The 20,261-nt window shown below is 37.9% G+C and overlaps 1 protein-coding gene across 1 annotated transcript in view; it reads right to left on the bottom strand.

The window, feature by feature from the left end:
* Positions 1 to 923: 923 nt before the first annotated feature.
* The window catches only part of LOC102806553 (D-beta-hydroxybutyrate dehydrogenase, mitochondrial-like), a 36,086-nt gene continuing 16,748 nt past the window's right edge, over positions 924 to 20,261 (bottom strand). The window contains exon 5 of the mRNA XM_085496442.1: positions 924 to 1,927. Coding sequence (XP_085352568.1) covers positions 1,508 to 1,927 — 420 coding nt within the window. The 3' untranslated portion in view covers positions 924 to 1,507. The remainder of the gene's footprint in view (positions 1,928 to 20,261) is intronic.

The following is a 20,261-nucleotide window of genomic DNA, read 5'->3' as shown; positions in this document are numbered from 1 at the left end:
TCATCTATATAGTTCAGGTATATACTTGTTGAGGTAAACGATGTATCAAATCATCTATATAGTTCAGGTATATATTTGTCTAGGTAAACGATGTATCAAATCATCTATATAGTTCAGGTATATATTTGTCGAGGTATATGATGTATTAAATCATCGATATAGTTCAGGTATATATTTGTCGAGGTGAACGATGTATTAAATCATCTATATAGTTCAGGTATATATTTGTCGAGGTATATGATGTATTAAATCATCTATATAGTTCAGGTATATATTTGTCGAGGTATACGATGTATCAAATCATCAATATAGTTCAGGTATATATTTGTCGAGGTGAACGATATATCAAATCATCTATATAGTTCAGGTATATATTTGTCGAGGTTTACGATGTATCAAATCATCTATATAGTTCAGGTATATATTTGTCGAGGTATACAATGTATCAAATCATCTATATAGTCCAGGTATATATTTGTTGAGGTGAACGATGTATCAAATCATCTATATAGTTCAGGTATATATTTGTCGAGGTATACGATGTATTAAATCATCAATGTAGTTCAGGTATATATTTGTCGAGGTGAACGATGTATAAAATCATCTAGATAGTTCAGATATATATTCATCGATATAAACGGTGTGTCAGATTATTATATAGGTCAGGTATATGCTTGTCCTTGTATATGCCTATCTAATTATTCATATAGGTCAGGTATATGCTTGTCCTTGTATATGCCTATCTAATTATTCATATAGGTCAGGTATATGCTTGTCCTTGTATATGCCTATCTAATTATTCATATAGGTCAGGTATATGCTTGTCCTTGTATATGCCTATCTAATTATTCACATAGGTCAGGTATGTGTTTTACTTAATCAACGTCATTAGGCTAATGTTTTGCATTCAAGGGAGATTCAGACGCTGTTTCAATATTTTTCCAAAAAAATGATTTACATTTTCTCAACAAAATAACAATATTTCATGAAGTAGAGTGATTATATGACTAACTTCAAGAAAGATTCGTGTAAAGTAAAGCCCACCCAGCACCAAAACAAGGCGAGAAGGTTACTTAAATAAAAACAAAAGGAAACTAAAAACTAACATCAGAATGATATAGGTAATTAATTAAAAAAGAAACACTTACTTTTTTTCAATTTCAGAAGTAACATGTTCAAACTGCAGTGTAAGTGCATACTTAAGCCACTACCCATTTTAACCGTATGACGTTCGTAAACGTTTTACTCGTGGTGTGTAAGCAATACAAATATTTTGATCCAAAATAAAGGAAATAAGTTTCGTCTTGTGAAATATCCAAAGAATACTGTGTTATTGTTAAACATAAGATCACTAGTGTGCATATCATATCCAATACAACCATATTAGCGTCCACGGACAACATAAAACAAGCGTGGATATTCAACTGCAATTAGGGGTGAATCGTTTCTGTCTTATTTACCAAGAGGGTACACACAATAACTGTATTGCGTCGAATAAATCACTCGCTTATTTATCATTTGTAGCTTGGTTTTTGATCATAGTTCCGCTCAACTTGGCTGGTTTTGGAAATACTGTCGTAATAACGTATGTCATCCCTATATCAGTAATCCACGTTGGCAGAAAACGCATTAAAAAAACTAGCACTTTGGTATTCAAAAACTCGCCTACTAGATAACGATGTTTTGGTAATTTCGAGGAAATAGCATGGACCATTGCATCTATAACTACAGTATCATCGGCACTAGTCATGTCACGTGATTCAAGGAACATCTTAATATGAGCATCAAAGTAGTTCCTGCCATAATGGCTTCTGGCAACCTGACTCATTCCATCCCAGAGTTCTTCACTCAGATTATGTATACCAACTTCAGGGTCCAACCATATACGTGTAGCTCGAGCAAACCATCCTGGTTGAATCAGCGAAACCTAGAAAATAGAAGTAGTCAGGCATCTATGGAACCATGGAGTACCACGATAAATATCTCCTAATACTGTAACAAACATTAATATTCTATTCTATATTCTGTCTTTATTAATCGTCGAAACAAGCATATATTCCAGTGAGAGGGTAATCTATAATATATGCAACATATATTCTAGAAGATGGTGTTGAAGATAAGAATATATACCACAGTATTAAGTCTATAGTGAGTGGGAGCGAAGGATATGCACCAAAGCATAATTTTATTGAGAGAGGATAATAGAATATATACCATGGTATAATTTTATTGAGAGAGAATAATAGAATATATACCACAGTATTAAGTCTATAGTGAGTGGGAGCGATGGATATGCACCAAAGCATAGTTTTATTGAGAGAGGATAATAGAATATATACCACGGTATAATTTTATTGAGAGAGGATAATAGAATATATACCACAATATAATTTTATTGAAAGGGGACGTTGAATATATACCACAGTATAATACTGTAGTGAGGTGGCGTAGAATATATACCACGGTATAATACTGTAGTGAGGGGCGTAGAATATATACCACAGTATAATACTGTAGTGAGGGGCGTAGAATATATACCACGGTATAATACTGTAGTGAGGGGGCGTTGAATATATACCACGGTATAATACTGTAGTGAGGGGCGTAGAATATATACCATGGTATAACACTGTAGTGAGGGGCGTAGAATATATACCACAGTATAATACTGTATGGAGGGGCGTAGAATATATACCACAGTATAATACTGTAGTGAGGGGGCGTTGAATATATACCACAGTATAATACTGTAGTGAGGGGCGTTGAATATATACCACAGTATAATACTGTAGTGAGAGGCGTAGAATATATACCACAGTATAATACTGTAGTGAGGGGCGTAGAATATATACATCAGTATAATACTGTAGTGAGGGGGCGTTGAATATATACCACAGTATAATACTGTAGTGAGAGGCGTAGAATATATACCACAGTATAATACTGTAGTGAGGGGCGTAGTATATATACCACAATATAATACTGTAGTGAGGGGCGTAGAATATATACCACAGTATAATACTTTAGTGAGGCGGCGTTGAATATATACCACAATATAATACTGTAGTGAGGGGCGTAGAATATATACCACAGTATAATACTGTAGTGAGGGGCGTAGAATATATACCACGGTATAATACTGTAGTGAGGGGGCGTTGAATATATACCACAGTATAATACTGTAGTGAGAGGCGTAGAATATATACCACAGTATAATACTGTAGTGAGGGGCGTAGAATATATACCACAGTATAATACTGTAGTGAGGGGCGTTGAATATATACCACAGTATAATACTGTAGTGAGGGGGCGTAGAATATATACCACAATATAATACAGAAGCGAGGGGCGTAGAATATATACCACGGTATAATACTGTAGTGACGGGCGTAGTATATATACCACGGTATAATACTGTAGCGAGGAGCGTAGAAAATATACCACGGTATAATACTGTAGTGAGGGGGCGTTGAATATATACCACGGTATAATACTGTAGTGAGGGGCGTAGAATATATACCATGGTATAATACTGTAGTGAGGGGCGTAGAATATATACCACAGTATAATACTGTATGGAGGGGCGTAGAATATATACCACAGTATAATACTGTAGTGAGGGGGCGTTGAATATATACCACAGTATAATACTGTAGTGAGGGGCGTTGAATATATACCACAGTATAATACTGTAGTGAGAGGCGTAGAATATATACCACAGTATAATACTGTAGTGAGGGGCGTAGAATATATACCACAGTATAATACTGTAGTGAGGGGGCGATGAATATATACCACAGTATAATACTGTAGTGAGAGGCGTAGAATATATACCACAGTATAATACTGTAGTGAGGGGCGTAGTATATATACCACAATATAATACTGTAGTGAGGGGCGTAGAATATATACCACAGTATAATACTTTAGTGAGGCGGCGTTGAATATATACCACAATATAATACTGTAGTGAGGGGCGTAGAATATATACCACAGCATAATACTGTAGCGAGGGGCGTAGAATATATACCACAGTATAATACTGTAGTGAGGGGCGTAGAATACATACCACAGTATAATACTGTAGTAAGAGGCGTAGAATATATACCACAGTATAATACTGTAGTGAGGGGCGTAGAATATATACCACAGTATAATACTGTAGTGAGGGGCGTTGAATATATACCACAGTATAATACTGTAGTGAGGGGGCGTAGAATATATACCACAATATAATACAGAAGCGAGGGGCGTAGAATATATACCACGGTATAATACTGTAGTGAGGGGCGTAGTATATATACCACGGTATAATACTGTAGCGAGGGGCGTAGAAAATATACCACGGTATAATACTGTAGTGAGGGGGCGTTGAATATATACCACAATATAATACAGTAGCGAGGGGCGATGAATATATACCACAGTATAATACTGTAGTGAGAGGCGTAGAATATATACCACAGTATAATACTGTAGTGAGGGGGCGTTGAATATATACCACAGTATAATACTGTAGTGAGGGGGCGTTGAATATATACCACAGCATAATACTGTAGTGAGGGGGCGTTGAATATATACCACGGTATAATACTCTAGTGAAGGGGCGTTGAATATATACCACGGTATAATACTGTAGTGTGGGACGTAGTATATATACCACGGTATAATACTGTAGTGAGGGGCGTAGAATACATACCACGGTATAATACTGTAGTGAGGGGGCGTTGAATATATACCACGGTATAATACTGTAGTGAGGGGCGTAGAATATATACCATGGTATAATACTGTAGTGAGGGGCGTAGAATATATACCACGGTATAATACTGTAGTGAGGGTCGTAGAATATATACCACAGTATAATACTGTAGTGAGGGGGCGTTGAATATATACCACAGTATAATACTGTAGTGAGGGGGCGTTGAATATGTACCACAGTATAATACTGTAGTGAGGGGCGTAGAATATATACCACAGTATAATACTGTAGTGAGGGGGCGTTGAATATATACCACAGTATAATACTGTAGTGAAGGGACGTTGAATATATACCACAGTATAATACTGTAGTGAGGTGGCGTAGAATATATACCACGGTATAATACTGTAGTGAGGGGCGTAGAATATATACCACAGTATAATACTGTAGTGAGGGGCGTAGAATATATACCACGGTATGATACTGTAGTGAGGGGGAGTTGAATATATACCACAGTATAATACTGTAGTGAGGGGGAGTTGAATATATACCACAGTAAAATACTGTAGTGAGGGGCGTAGTATATATACCACGGTATAATACTGTAGTGAGGGGCGTAGAAAATATACCACGGTATAATACTGTAGTGAGGGGGCGTTGAGTATATACCACGGTATAATACTGTAGTGAGGGGCGTAGAATATATACCATGGTATAATACTGTAGTGAGGGGCGTAGAATATATACCACAGTATAATACTGTATGGAGGGGCGTAGAATATATACCACAGTATAATACTGTAGTGAGGGGGCGTTGAATATATACCACAGTATAATACTGTAGTGAGGGGGCGTTGAATATATACCACAGTATAATACTGTAGTGAGGGGGCGTTGAATATATACCACAGTATAATACTGTAGTGAAGGGACGTTGAATATATACCACAGTATAATACTGTAGTGAGGGGGAGTTGAATATATACCACAGTATAATACTGTAGTGAGGGGCGTAGTATATATACCACGGTATAATACTGTAGTGTGGGGCGTAGTATATATGTCACGGTATAATACTGTAGTGAGGGGCGTAGAATATATACCACGGTATAATACTGTAGTGAGGGGGCGTTGAATATATACCACGGTATAATACTGTAGTGAGGGGCGTAGAATATATACCATGGTATAATACTGTAGTGAGGGGCGTAGAATATATACCACAGTATAATACTGTATGGAGGGGCGTAGAATATATACCACAGTATAATACTGTAGTGAGGGGGCGTTGAATATATACCACAGTATAATACTGTAGTGAGGGGCGTTGAATATATACCACAGAATAATACTGTAGTGAGAGGCGTAGAATATATACCACAGTATAATACTGTAGTGAGGGGCGTAGAATATATACCACAGTATAATACTGTAGTGAGGGGGAGTTGAATATATACCACAGTATAATACTGTAGTGAGAGGCGTAGAATATATACCACAGTATAATACTGTAGTGAGGGGCGTAGTATATATACCACAATATAATAATGTAGTGAGGGGCGTAGAATATATACCACAGTATAATACTTTAGTGAGGCGGCGTTGAATATATACCACAATATAATACTCTAGTGAGGGGCGTAGAATATATACCACAGTACAATACTGTAGTGAGGGGCGTAGAATATATACCACGGTATAATACTGTAGTGAGGGGGCGTTGAATATATACCACAGTATAATACTGTAGTGAGAGGCGTAGAATATATACCACAGTATAATACTGTAGTGAGGGGCTTAGAATATATACCACAGTATAATACTGTAGTGAGGGGCATTGAATATATACCACAGTATAATACTGTAGTGAGGGGGCGTAGAATATATACCACAATATAATACAGAAGCGAGGGGCGTAGAATATATACCACGGTATAATACTGTAGTGAGAGGCGTAGAATATATACCACATTATAATACTGTAGTGAGGGGCGTAGAATATATACCACAGTATAATACTGTAGTGAGGGGGCGATGAATATATACCACAGTATAATACTGTAGTGAGAGGCGTAGAATATATACCACAGTATAATACTGTAGTGAGGGGCGTAGTATATATACCACAATATAATACTGTAGTGAGGGGCGTAGAATATATACCACAGTATAATACTTTAGTGAGGCGGCGTTGAATATATACCACAATATAATACTGTAGTGAGGGGCGTAGAATATATACCACAGTATAATACTGTAGTGAGGGGCGTAGAATATATACCACGGTATAATACTGTAGTGAGGGGCATAGAATATATACCACAATATAATACAGTAGCGAGGGGCGTAGAATATATACCACAGTATAATACTGTAGTGAGGGGCGTAGAATACATACCACAGTAAAATACTGTAGTGAGGGGCGTAGAATATAAACCACAGTATAATACTGTAGTGAAGGGGCGTTGAATATATACCACAGTATAATACTGTAGTGAGGGGCGTAGAATATATACCACAGTATAATACTGTAGTGAGGGGCGTAGAATATATACCACAGTATAATACTGTAGTGAGAGGGCGTTGAATATATACCACAGTATAATACTGTAGTGAGGGGCGATGAATATATACCACAGTATAATACTGTAGTGAGGGGGCGTTGAATATATACCACAGTATAATACTGTAGTGAGGGGGCGTTGAATATATACCACAGTATAATACTGTAGTGAGGGGCGTAGAATATATACCACAGTATAATACTGTAGTGAGGGGCGTAGAATATATACCACAGTATAATACTGTAGTGAGGGGCGTACAATATATACCACAGTATAATACTGTAGTGAGGGGCGTAGTATATATATCACAGTATAATACTGTAGTGAGGGTCGTTGAATATATACCACAGTATAATACTGTAGTGAGGGTCGTAGAATATATACCACAGTATAATACTGTAGTGAGGGTCGTTGAATATATACCACAGTATAATACTGCAGTGAGGGGGCGTTGAATATATACCACAGTATAATACTGTAGTGAGGAGCGCAGAATATATACCACAGTATAATACTGTAGTGAGGGGGCGTTGAATATATACCACAGTATAATACTGTAGTGAAGGGACGTTGAATATGTACCACAGTATAATACTGTAGTGAGGGGCGTAGAATATATACCACAGTATAATACAGTAGTGAGGGCCGTAGAATATATACCACAGTATAATACTGTAGTGAGGGGGCGTTGAATATATACCACAGTATAATACTGTAGTGCGGGGCGTAGAATATATACCACAGTATAATACTGTAGTGAGGGGGCGTTGAATATATACCACAGTATAATACTGTAGTGAGGGGGCGTTGAATATATACCACAGTATAATACTGTAGTGAGGGGGCGTTGAATATATACCACAGTATAATACTGTAGTGAGGGGCGTAGAATATATACAACAGTATAATACTGTAGTGAGGGGGCGCAGTATATATACCACAATATAATACTGTAGTGAGGGGGTGTTGAATATATACCACAGTATAATACTGTAGTGAGGTGGCGTAAAATATATACCACGGTATAATACTGTAGTGAGGGGCGTAGAATATATACCACAGTATAATACTGTAGTGAGGGGCGTAGAATATATACCACGGTATGATACTGTAGTGAGGGGGAGTTGAATATATACCACAGTATAATACTGTAGTGAGGGGGAGTCGAATATATACCACAGTATAATACTGTAGTGAGGGGCGTAGTATATATACCACGGTATAATACTGTAGTGAGGGGCGTAGTATATATACCACGGTATAATACTGTAGTGAGGGGCGTAGAATATATACCACGGTATAATACTGTAGTGAGGGGCGTTGAATATATACCACGGTATAATACTGTAGTGAGGGGCGTAGCATATATACCATGGTATAATACTGTAGTGAGGGGCGTAGAATATATACCACAGTATAATACTGTATGGAGGGGCGTAGAATATATACCACAGTATAATACTGTAGTGAGGGGGCGTTGAATATATACCACAGTATAATACTGTAGTGAGTGGCGTTGAATATATACCACAGTATAATACTGTAGTGAGAGGCGTAGAATATATACCACAGTATAATACTGTAGTGAGGGGCGTAGAATATATACCACAGTATAATACTGTAGTGAGGGGCGTAGAATATATACCACAGTATAATACTGTAGTGAGGGGGCGTTGAATATATACCACAGTATAATACTGTAGTGAGAGGCGTAGAATATATACCACAGTATAATACTGTAGTGAGCGGCGTAGTATATATACCACAATATAATACTGTAGTGAGAGGCGTAGAATATATACCACAGTATAATACTTTAGTGAGGCGGCGTCGAATATATACCACAGTATAATACTGTAGTGAGAGGGCGTTGAATATATACCACAGTATAATACTGTAGTGAGGGGCGATGAATATATACCACAGTATAATACTGTAGTGAGAGGCGTAGAATATATACCACAGTATAATACTGTAGTGAGCGGCGTAGTATATATACCACAATATAATACTGTAGTGAGAGGCGTAGAATATATACCACAGTATAATACTTTAGTGAGGGGCGTACAATATATACCACAGTATAATACTGTAGTGAGAGGGCGTTGAATATATACCACAGTATAATACTGTAGTGAGGGGCGATGAATATATACCACAGTATAATACTGTAGTGAGGGGGCGTTGAATATATACCACAGTATAATACTGTAGTGAGGGGGCGTTGAATATATACCACAGTATAATACTGTAGTGAGGGGCGTAGAATATATACCACAGTATAATACTGTAGTGAGGGGCGTAGAATATATACCACAGTATAATACTGTAGTGAGGGGCGTACAATATATACCACAGTATAATACTGTAGTGAGGGGCGTAGTATATATATCACAGTATAATACTGTAGTGAGGGTCGTTGAATATATACCACAGTATAATACTGTAGTGAGGGTCGTAGAATATATACCACAGTATAATACTGTAGTGAGGGTCGTTGAATATATACCACAGTATAATACTGCAGTGAGGGGGCGTTGAATATATACCACAGTATAATACTGTAGTGAGGAGCGCAGAATATATACCACAGTATAATACTGTAGTGAGGGGGCGTTGAATATATACCACAGTATAATACTGTAGTGAAGGGACGTTGAATATGTACCACAGTATAATACTGTAGTGAGGGGCGTAGAATATATACCACAGTATAATACAGTAGTGAGGGCCGTAGAATATATACCACAGTATAATACTGTAGTGAGGGGGCGTTGAATATATACCACAGTATAATACTGTAGTGCGGGGCGTAGAATATATACCACAGTATAATACTGTAGTGAGGGGGCGTTGAATATATACCACAGTATAATACTGTAGTGAGGGGGCGTTGAATATATACCACAGTATAATACTGTAGTGAGGGGGCGTTGAATATATACCACAGTATAATACTGTAGTGAGGGGCGTAGAATATATACAACAGTATAATACTGTAGTGAGGGGGCGCAGTATATATACCACAATATAATACTGTAGTGAGGGGGTGTTGAATATATACCACAGTATAATACTGTAGTGAGGTGGCGTAAAATATATACCACGGTATAATACTGTAGTGAGGGGCGTAGAATATATACCACAGTATAATACTGTAGTGAGGGGCGTAGAATATATACCACGGTATGATACTGTAGTGAGGGGGAGTTGAATATATACCACAGTATAATACTGTAGTGAGGGGGAGTCGAATATATACCACAGTATAATACTGTAGTGAGGGGCGTAGTATATATACCACGGTATAATACTGTAGTGAGGGGCGTAGTATATATACCACGGTATAATACTGTAGTGAGGGGCGTAGAATATATACCACGGTATAATACTGTAGTGAGGGGCGTTGAATATATACCACGGTATAATACTGTAGTGAGGGGCGTAGCATATATACCATGGTATAATACTGTAGTGAGGGGCGTAGAATATATACCACAGTATAATACTGTATGGAGGGGCGTAGAATATATACCACAGTATAATACTGTAGTGAGGGGGCGTTGAATATATACCACAGTATAATACTGTAGTGAGTGGCGTTGAATATATACCACAGTATAATACTGTAGTGAGAGGCGTAGAATATATACCACAGTATAATACTGTAGTGAGGGGCGTAGAATATATACCACAGTATAATACTGTAGTGAGGGGCGTAGAATATATACCACAGTATAATACTGTAGTGAGGGGGCGTTGAATATATACCACAGTATAATACTGTAGTGAGAGGCGTAGAATATATACCACAGTATAATACTGTAGTGAGCGGCGTAGTATATATACCACAATATAATACTGTAGTGAGAGGCGTAGAATATATACCACAGTATAATACTTTAGTGAGGCGGCGTCGAATATATACCACAGTATAATACTGTAGTGAGAGGCGTAGAATATATACCACAGTATAATACTGTAGTGAGGGGCGTAGAATATATACCACAGTATAATACTGTAGTGAGGGGGCGTTGAATATATACCACAGTATAATACTGTAGTGAGGGGGCGTAGAATATATACCACAGTATAATACTGTAGTGAGGGGCGTAGTATATATACCACAATATAATACTGTAGTGAGGGGCGTAGAATATGTACCACAGTATAATACTTTAGTGAGGCGGCGTTGAATATATACCACAATATAATACTGTAGTGAGGGGCGTAGAATATATACCACAGTATAATACTGTAGTGAGGGGCGTAGAATATATACCGAGGTATAATACTGTAGTGAGGGGGCGTTAAATATATACCACAGTATAATACTGTAGTGAGAGGCGTAGAATATATACCACAGTATAATACTGTAGTGAGGGGCGTAGAATATATACCACAGTATAATACTGTAGTGAGGGGCGTTGAATATATACCACAGTATAATATTGTAGTGAGGGGGCGTAGAATATATACCACAATATAATACTGTAGTGAGAGGCGTAGAATATATACCACAGTATAATACTGTAGTGAGGGGCGTAGTATATATACCACGGTATAATACTGTAGTGAGGGGGCATTGAATATATACCACAGTATAATACTGTAGTGAGAGGCGTAGAATATATACCACAGTATAATACTGTAGTGAGGGGCGTAGAATATATACCACGGTATAATACTTTAGTGAGGGGGCGTTGAATATATACCACACTATATTACTGTAGTGAGGGGCATAGAATATATACCACAGTATAATACTGTAGTGAGGGGCGTAGTATATATACCACAATATAATACTGTAGTGAGGGGCGTAGAATATATACCACAGTATAATACTTTAGTGAGGCGGCGTTGAATATATACCACAATATAATACTTTAGTGAGGGGCATAGAATATATACCACAGTATAATACTGTAGTGAGGGGCGTAGAATATATTCCACGGTATAATACTGTAGTGAGGGGCGTAGAATATATACCACAGTATAATACTGTAGTGAAGGGGCGTTGAATATATACCACAGTATAATACTGTAGTGAGGGGCGTAGAATATATACCACAGTATAATACTGTAGTGAGGGGCGTAGTATATATACCACAATATAATACTCTAGTGAGGGGCGTAGAATATATACCACAGTATAATACTTTAGTGAGGCGGCGTAGAATATATACAACATTATAATACTGTAGTGAGGGGCGTAGAATATATACCACGGTATAATACTGTAGTGAGGGGCGTAGAATATATACCACAATATAATACAGTAGCGAGGGGCGTAGAATATATACCACAGTATAATACTGTAGTGAGGGGCGTAGAATACATACCACAGTATAATACTGTAGTGAGGGGCGTAGAATATAAACCACAGTATAATACTGTAGTGAAGGGGCGTTGAATATATACCACAGTATAATACTGTAGTGAGGGGCGTAGAATATACACCACAGTATAATACTGTAGTGAGGGGCGTACAATATCTACAACAGTATAATACTGTAGTGAGGGGACGTTGAATATATACCACAGTATAATACTGTAGTGAGGGGGCGTTGAATATATACCACAGTATAATACTGTAGTGAGGGGCGTAGAATATATACCACAGTATAATACTGTAGTGAGGGGCGTAGAATATATACCACAGTATAATACTGTAGTGAGGGGCGTAGAATATATACCACAGTAAAATACTGTAGTGAGGGGCGTAGTATATATATCACAGTATAATACTGTAGTGAGGGTCGTTGAATATATACCACAGTATAATACTGTAGTGAGGGTCGTAGAATATATACCACAGTATAATACTGTAGTGAGGGTCGTAGAATATATATCACAGTATAATACTGTAGTGAGGGGGCGTTGAATATATACCACAGTATAATACTGTAGTGAGGAGCGTAGAATATATACCACAGTATAATACTGTAGTGAGGGGACGTTGAATATGTACCACAGTATAATACTGTAGTGAGGGGCGTAGAATATATACCACAGTATAATACTGTAGTGAGGAGCGTAGAATATATACCACAGTATAATACTGTAGTGAGGGGGCGTTGAATATATACCACAGTATAATACTGTAGTGAGGGGCGTAGAATATATACCACAGTATAATACTGTAGTGAGGAGGCGTTGAATATATACCACAGTAAAATACTGTAGTGAGGGGGCGTTGAATATATACCACAGTATAATACTGTAGTGAGGGGGCGTTGAATATATACCACAGTATAATACTGTAGTGAGGGGCGTAGAATATATACAACATTATAATACTGTAGTGAGGGGGCGCAGTATATATACCACAATATAATACTGTAGTGAGGGGGTGTTGAATATATACCACAGTATAATACTGTAGTGAGGTGGCGTAAAATATATACCACGGTATAATACTGTAGTGAGGGGCGTAGAATATATACCACGGTCTGATACTGTAGTGAGGGGGAGTTGAATATATACCACAGTATGAAACTGTAGTGAGGGGGAGTTGAATATATACCACAGTATAATACTGTAGTGAGGGGCGTAGTATATATACCACGGTATAATACTGTAGTGAGGGGGCGTTGAATATATACCACGGTATAATACTGTAGTGAGGGGCGTAGCATATATACCATGGTATAATACTGTAGTGAGGGGCGTAGAATATATACCACAGTATAATACTGTATGGAGGGGCGTAGAATATATACCACAGTATAATACTGTAGTGAGGGGGCGTTGAATATATACCACAGTATAATACTGTAGTGAGGGGCGTTGAATATATACCACAGTATAATACTGTAGTGAGAGGCGTAGAATATATACCACAGTATAATACTGTAGTGAGGGGCGTAGAATATATACCACGGTATAATACTGTAGTGAGGGGCGTAGAATATATACCACAATATAATACAGAAGCGAGGGGCGTAGAATATATACCACAGTATAATACTGTAGTGAGGGGCGTAGAATATATACCACAGTATAATACTGTAGTGAGGGGCGTAGAATATATACCACAGTTTAATACTGTAGTGAAGGGGCATTGAATATATACCACAGTATAATACTGTAGTGAGGGGCGTAGAATATATACCACAGTATAATACTGTAGTGAGGGGCGTAGTATATATACCACAATATAATACTCTAGTGAGGGGCGTAGAATATATACCACAGTATAATACTTTAGTGAGGCGGCGTAGAATATATACAACATTATAATACTGTAGTGAGGGGTGTAGAATATATACCACGGTATAATACTGTTGTGAGGGGCGTAGAATATATACCACAATATAATACAGTAGCGAGGGGCGTAGAATATATACCACAGTATAATACTGTAGTGAGGGGCGTAGAATACATACCACAGTATAATACTGTAGTGAGGGACGTAGAATATAAACCACAGTATAATACTGTAGTGAAGGGGCGTTGAATATATACCACAGTATAATACTGTAGTGAGGGGCGTAGAATATACACCACAGTATAATACTGTAGTGAGGGGCGTACAATATATACAACAGTATAATACTGTAGTGAGGGGGCGTTGAATATATACCACAGTATAATACTGTAGTGAGGGGGCGTTGAATATATACCACGGTATAATACTGTAGTGAGGGGCGTAGCATATATACCATGGTATAATACTGTAGTGAGGGGCGTAGAATATATACCACAGTATAATACTGTATGGAGGGGCGTAGAATATATACCACAGTATAATACTGTAGTGAGGGGGCGTTGAATATATACCACAGTATAATACTGTAGTGAGGGGCGTTGAATATATACCACAGTATAATACTGTAGTGAGAGGCGTAGAATATATACCACAGTATAATACTGTAGTGAGGGGCGTAGAATATATACCACGGTATAATACTGTAGTGAGGGGCGTAGAATATATACCACAATATAATACAGAAGCGAGGGGCGTAGAATATATACCACAGTATAATACTGTAGTGAGGGGCGTAGAATATATACCACAGTATAATACTGTAGTGAGGGGCGTAGAATATATACCACAGTTTAATACTGTAGTGAAGGGGCATTGAATATATACCACAGTATAATACTGTAGTGAGGGGCGTAGAATATATACCACAGTATAATACTGTAGTGAGGGGCGTAGTATATATACCACAATATAATACTCTAGTGAGGGGCGTAGAATATATACCACAGTATAATACTTTAGTGAGGCGGCGTAGAATATATACAACATTATAATACTGTAGTGAGGGGTGTAGAATATATACCACGGTATAATACTGTTGTGAGGGGCGTAGAATATATACCACAATATAATACAGTAGCGAGGGGCGTAGAATATATACCACAGTATAATACTGTAGTGAGGGGCGTAGAATACATACCACAGTATAATACTGTAGTGAGGGACGTAGAATATAAACCACAGTATAATACTGTAGTGAAGGGGCGTTGAATATATACCACAGTATAATACTGTAGTGAGGGGCGTAGAATATACACCACAGTATAATACTGTAGTGAGGGGCGTACAATATATACAACAGTATAATACTGTAGTGAGGGGGCGTTGAATATATACCACAGTATAATACTGTAGTGAGGGGGCGTTGAATATATACCACAGTATAATACTGTAGTGAGGGGCGTAGAATATATACCACAGTATAATACTGTAGTGAGGGGCGTAGAATATATACCACAGTATAATACTGTAGTGAGGGGCGTAGAATATATACCACAGTATAATACTGTAGTGAGGGGGCGTAGTATATATATCACAGTATAATACTGTAGTGAGGGTCGTTGAATATATACCACAGTATAATACTGTAGTGAGGGTCGTAGAATATATACCACAGTATAATACTGTAGTGAAGGTCGTAGAATATATACCACAGTATAATACTGTAGTGAGGGGGCGTTGAATATATACCACAGTATAATACTGTAGTGAGGAGCGTAGAATATATACCACAGTATAATACTCTAGTGAGGGGACGTTGAATATGTACCACAGTATAATACTGTAGTGAGGGGCGTAGAATATATACCACAGTATAATACAGTAGTGAGGGTCGTAGAATATATACCACAGTATAATACTGTAGTGAGGGGGCGTTGAATATATACCACAGTATAATACTGTAGTCAGGGGCGTAGAATATATACCACAGTATAATACTGTAGTGAGGGGGCGTTGAATATATACCACAGTAAAATACTGTAGTGAGGGGGCGTTGAATATATACCACAGTATAATACTGTAGTGAGGGGGCGTTGAATATATACCACAGTATAATACTGTAGTGAGGGGCGTAGAATATATACAACATTAAAATACTGTAGTGAGGGGGCGCAGTATATATACCACAATATAATACTGTAGTGAGGGGGTGTTGAATATATACCACAGTATAATACTGTAGTGAGGTGGCGTAAAATATATACCACGGTATAATACTGTAGTGAGGGGCGTAGAATATATACCACGGTCTGATACTGTAGTGAGGGGGAGTTGAATATATACCACAGTATAAAACTGTAGTGAGGGGGAGTCGAATATATACCACAGTATAATACTGTAGTGAGGGGCGTAGTATATATACCACGGTATAATACTGTAGGGAGGGGGCGTTGAATATATACCACGGTATAATACTGTAGTGAGGGGCGTAGCATATATACCATGGTATAATACTGTAGTGAGGGGCGTAGAATATATACCACAGTATAATACTGTATGGAGGGGCGTAGAATATATACCACAGTATAATACTGTAGTGAGGGGGCGTTGAATATATACCACAGTATAATACTGTAGTGAGGGGCGTTGAATATATACCACAGTATAATACTGTAGTGAGAGGCGTAGAATATATACCACAGTATAATACTGTAGTGAGGGGCGTAGAATATATACCACAGTATAATACTATAGTGAGGGGGCGTTGAATATATACCACAGTATAATACTGTAGTGAGAGGCGTAGAATATATACCACAGTATAATACTGTAGTGAGGGGCGTAGAATATATACCACGGTATAATACTGTAGTGAGGGGGCGTTGAATATACACCACACTATATTACTGTAGTGAGGGACATAGAATATATACCACAGTATAATACTGTAGTGAGGGGCGTAGTATATATACCACAATATAATACTGTAGTGAGGGGCGTAGAATATATACCACAGTATAATACTGTAGTGAGCGGCGTAGAATATATACCACAGTTTAATACTGTAGTGAAGGGGCATTGAATATATACCACAGTATAATACTGTAGTGAGGAGCGTAGAATATATACCACAGTATAATACTGTAGTGAGGGGCGTAGAATATATACCACAGTATAATACTGTAGCCAGGGGCGTAGTATATATACCACAGTATAATACTGTAGTGAGGGGGCGTTGAATATATACCACAGTATAATACTGTAGTGGGGGGGGCGTTGAATATATACCACAGTATAATACTGTAGTGAAGGGACGTTGAATATATACCACAGTATAATACTGTAGTGAGGAGCGTAGAATATATACCACAGTATAATACTGTAGTGAGGGTCGTAGAATATATACCACAGTATAATACTGTAGTGAGGGGGCGTTGAATATATACCACAGTATAATACTGTAGTCAGGGGCGTAGAATATATACCACAGTATAATACTGTAGTGGGGGGGCGTTGAATATATACCACAGTAAAATACTGTAGTGAGGGGGCGTTGAATATATACCACAGTATAATACTGTAGTGAGGGGGCGTTGAATATATACCACAGTATAATACTGTAGTGAGGGGCGTAGAATATAGACAACATTAAAATACTGTAGTGAGGGGGCGCAGTATATATACCACAATATAATACTGTAGTGAGGGGGTGTTGAATATATACCACAGTATAATACTGTAGTGAGGTGGCGTAAAATATATACCACGGTATAATACTGTAGTGAGGGGCGTAGAATATATACCACGGTCTGATACTGTAGTGAGGGGGAGTTGAATATATACCACAGTATAAAACTGTAGTGAGGGGGAGTCGAATATATACCACAGTATAATACTGTAGTGAGGGGCGTAGTATATATACCACGGTATAATACTGTAGGGAGGGGGCGTTGAATATATACCACGGTATAATACTGTAGTGAGGGGCGTAGCATATATACCATGGTATAATACTGTAGTGAGGGGCGTAGAATATATACCACAGTATAATACTGTATGGAGGGGCGTAGAATATATACCACAGTATAATACTGTAGTGAGGGGGCGTTGAATATATACCACAGTATAATACTGTAGTGAGGGGCGTTGAATATATACCACAGTATAATACTGTAGTGAGAGGCGTAGAATATATACCACAGTATAATACTGTAGTGAGGGGCGTAGAATATATACCACAGTATAATACTATAGTGAGGGGGCGTTGAATATATACCACAGTATAATACTGTAGTGAGAGGCGTAGAATATATACCACAGTATAATACTGTAGTGAGGGGCGTAGAATATATACCACGGTATAATACTGTAGTGAGGGGGCGTTGAATATACACCACACTATATTACTGTAGTGAGGGACATAGAATATATACCACAGTATAATACTGTAGTGAGGGGCGTAGTATATATACCACAATATAATACTGTAGTGAGGGGCGTAGAATATATACCACAGTATAATACTGTAGTGAGGGGCGTAGAATATATACCACAGTTTAATACTGTAGTGAAAAGGCATTGAATATATACCACAGTATAATACTGTAGTGAGGGGCGTAGAATATATACCACAGTATAATACTGTAGTGAGGGGCGTAGAATATATACCACAGTATAATACTGTAGCCAGGGGCGTAGTATATATACCACAGTATAATACTGTAGTGAGGGGGCGTTGAATATATACCACAGTATAATACTGTAGTGGGGGGGGCGTTGAATATATACCACAGTATAATACTGTAGTGAAGGGACGTTGAATATATACCACAGTATAATACTGTAGTGAGGTGGCGTAGAATATATACCACGGTATAATACTGTAGTGAGGGGCGTAGAATATATACCGCAGTATAATACTGTGGTGAGGGGCGTAGAATATATACCACGGTATGATACTGTAGTGAGGGGGATTTGAATATATACCACAGTATAATACTGTAGTGAGGGGGAGTTGAATATATACCACAGTATAATACTGTAGTGAGGGGCGTAGTATATATACCACGGTATAATACTGTAGTGAGGGGCGTAGTATATATACCACGGTATAATACTGTAGTGGGGGGCGTAGAAAATATACCACGGTATAATACTGTAGTGAGGGGGCGTTGAATATATACCACAGTATAATACTGTAGTGAGGGGGCATTGAATATATACCACAGTATAATACTGTAGTGAGGGGCGTAGAATATATACCACAGTATAATACTGTAGTGAGGGGCGTAGAATATATACCACAGTATAATACTGTAATGAGGGGCGTACAATATATACCACAGTATAATACTGTAGTGAGGGGCGTAGTATATATATCACAGTATAATACTGTAGTGAGGGTCGTTGAATATATACCACAGTATAATAGTGTAGTGAGGGTCGTAGAATATATACCACAGTATAATACTGTAGTGAGGGTCGTAGAATATATACCACAGTATAATACTGTAGTGAGGGGGCGTTGAATATATACCACAGTATAATACTGTAGTGAGGAGCGTAGAATATATACCACAGTATAATACTGTAGTGAGGGGGCGTTGAATATATACCACAGTATAATACTGTAGTGAGGGGACGTTGAATATGTACCACAGTATAATACTGTAGTGAGGGGCGTAGAATATATACCACAGTATAATACTGTAGTGAGGGGCGTAGAATATATACCACAGTATAATACTGTAGTGAGGGGGCGTTGAATATATACCACAGTATAATA

This window comes from Saccoglossus kowalevskii, chromosome 1 (genome assembly GCF_978046115.1).
Source record: "Saccoglossus kowalevskii chromosome 1, keSacKowa6.1, whole genome shotgun sequence".
Classification (NCBI taxonomy): domain Eukaryota; kingdom Metazoa; phylum Hemichordata; class Enteropneusta; family Harrimaniidae; genus Saccoglossus; species Saccoglossus kowalevskii.
This window is presented reverse-complemented; position numbering and strand designations above follow the sequence as displayed.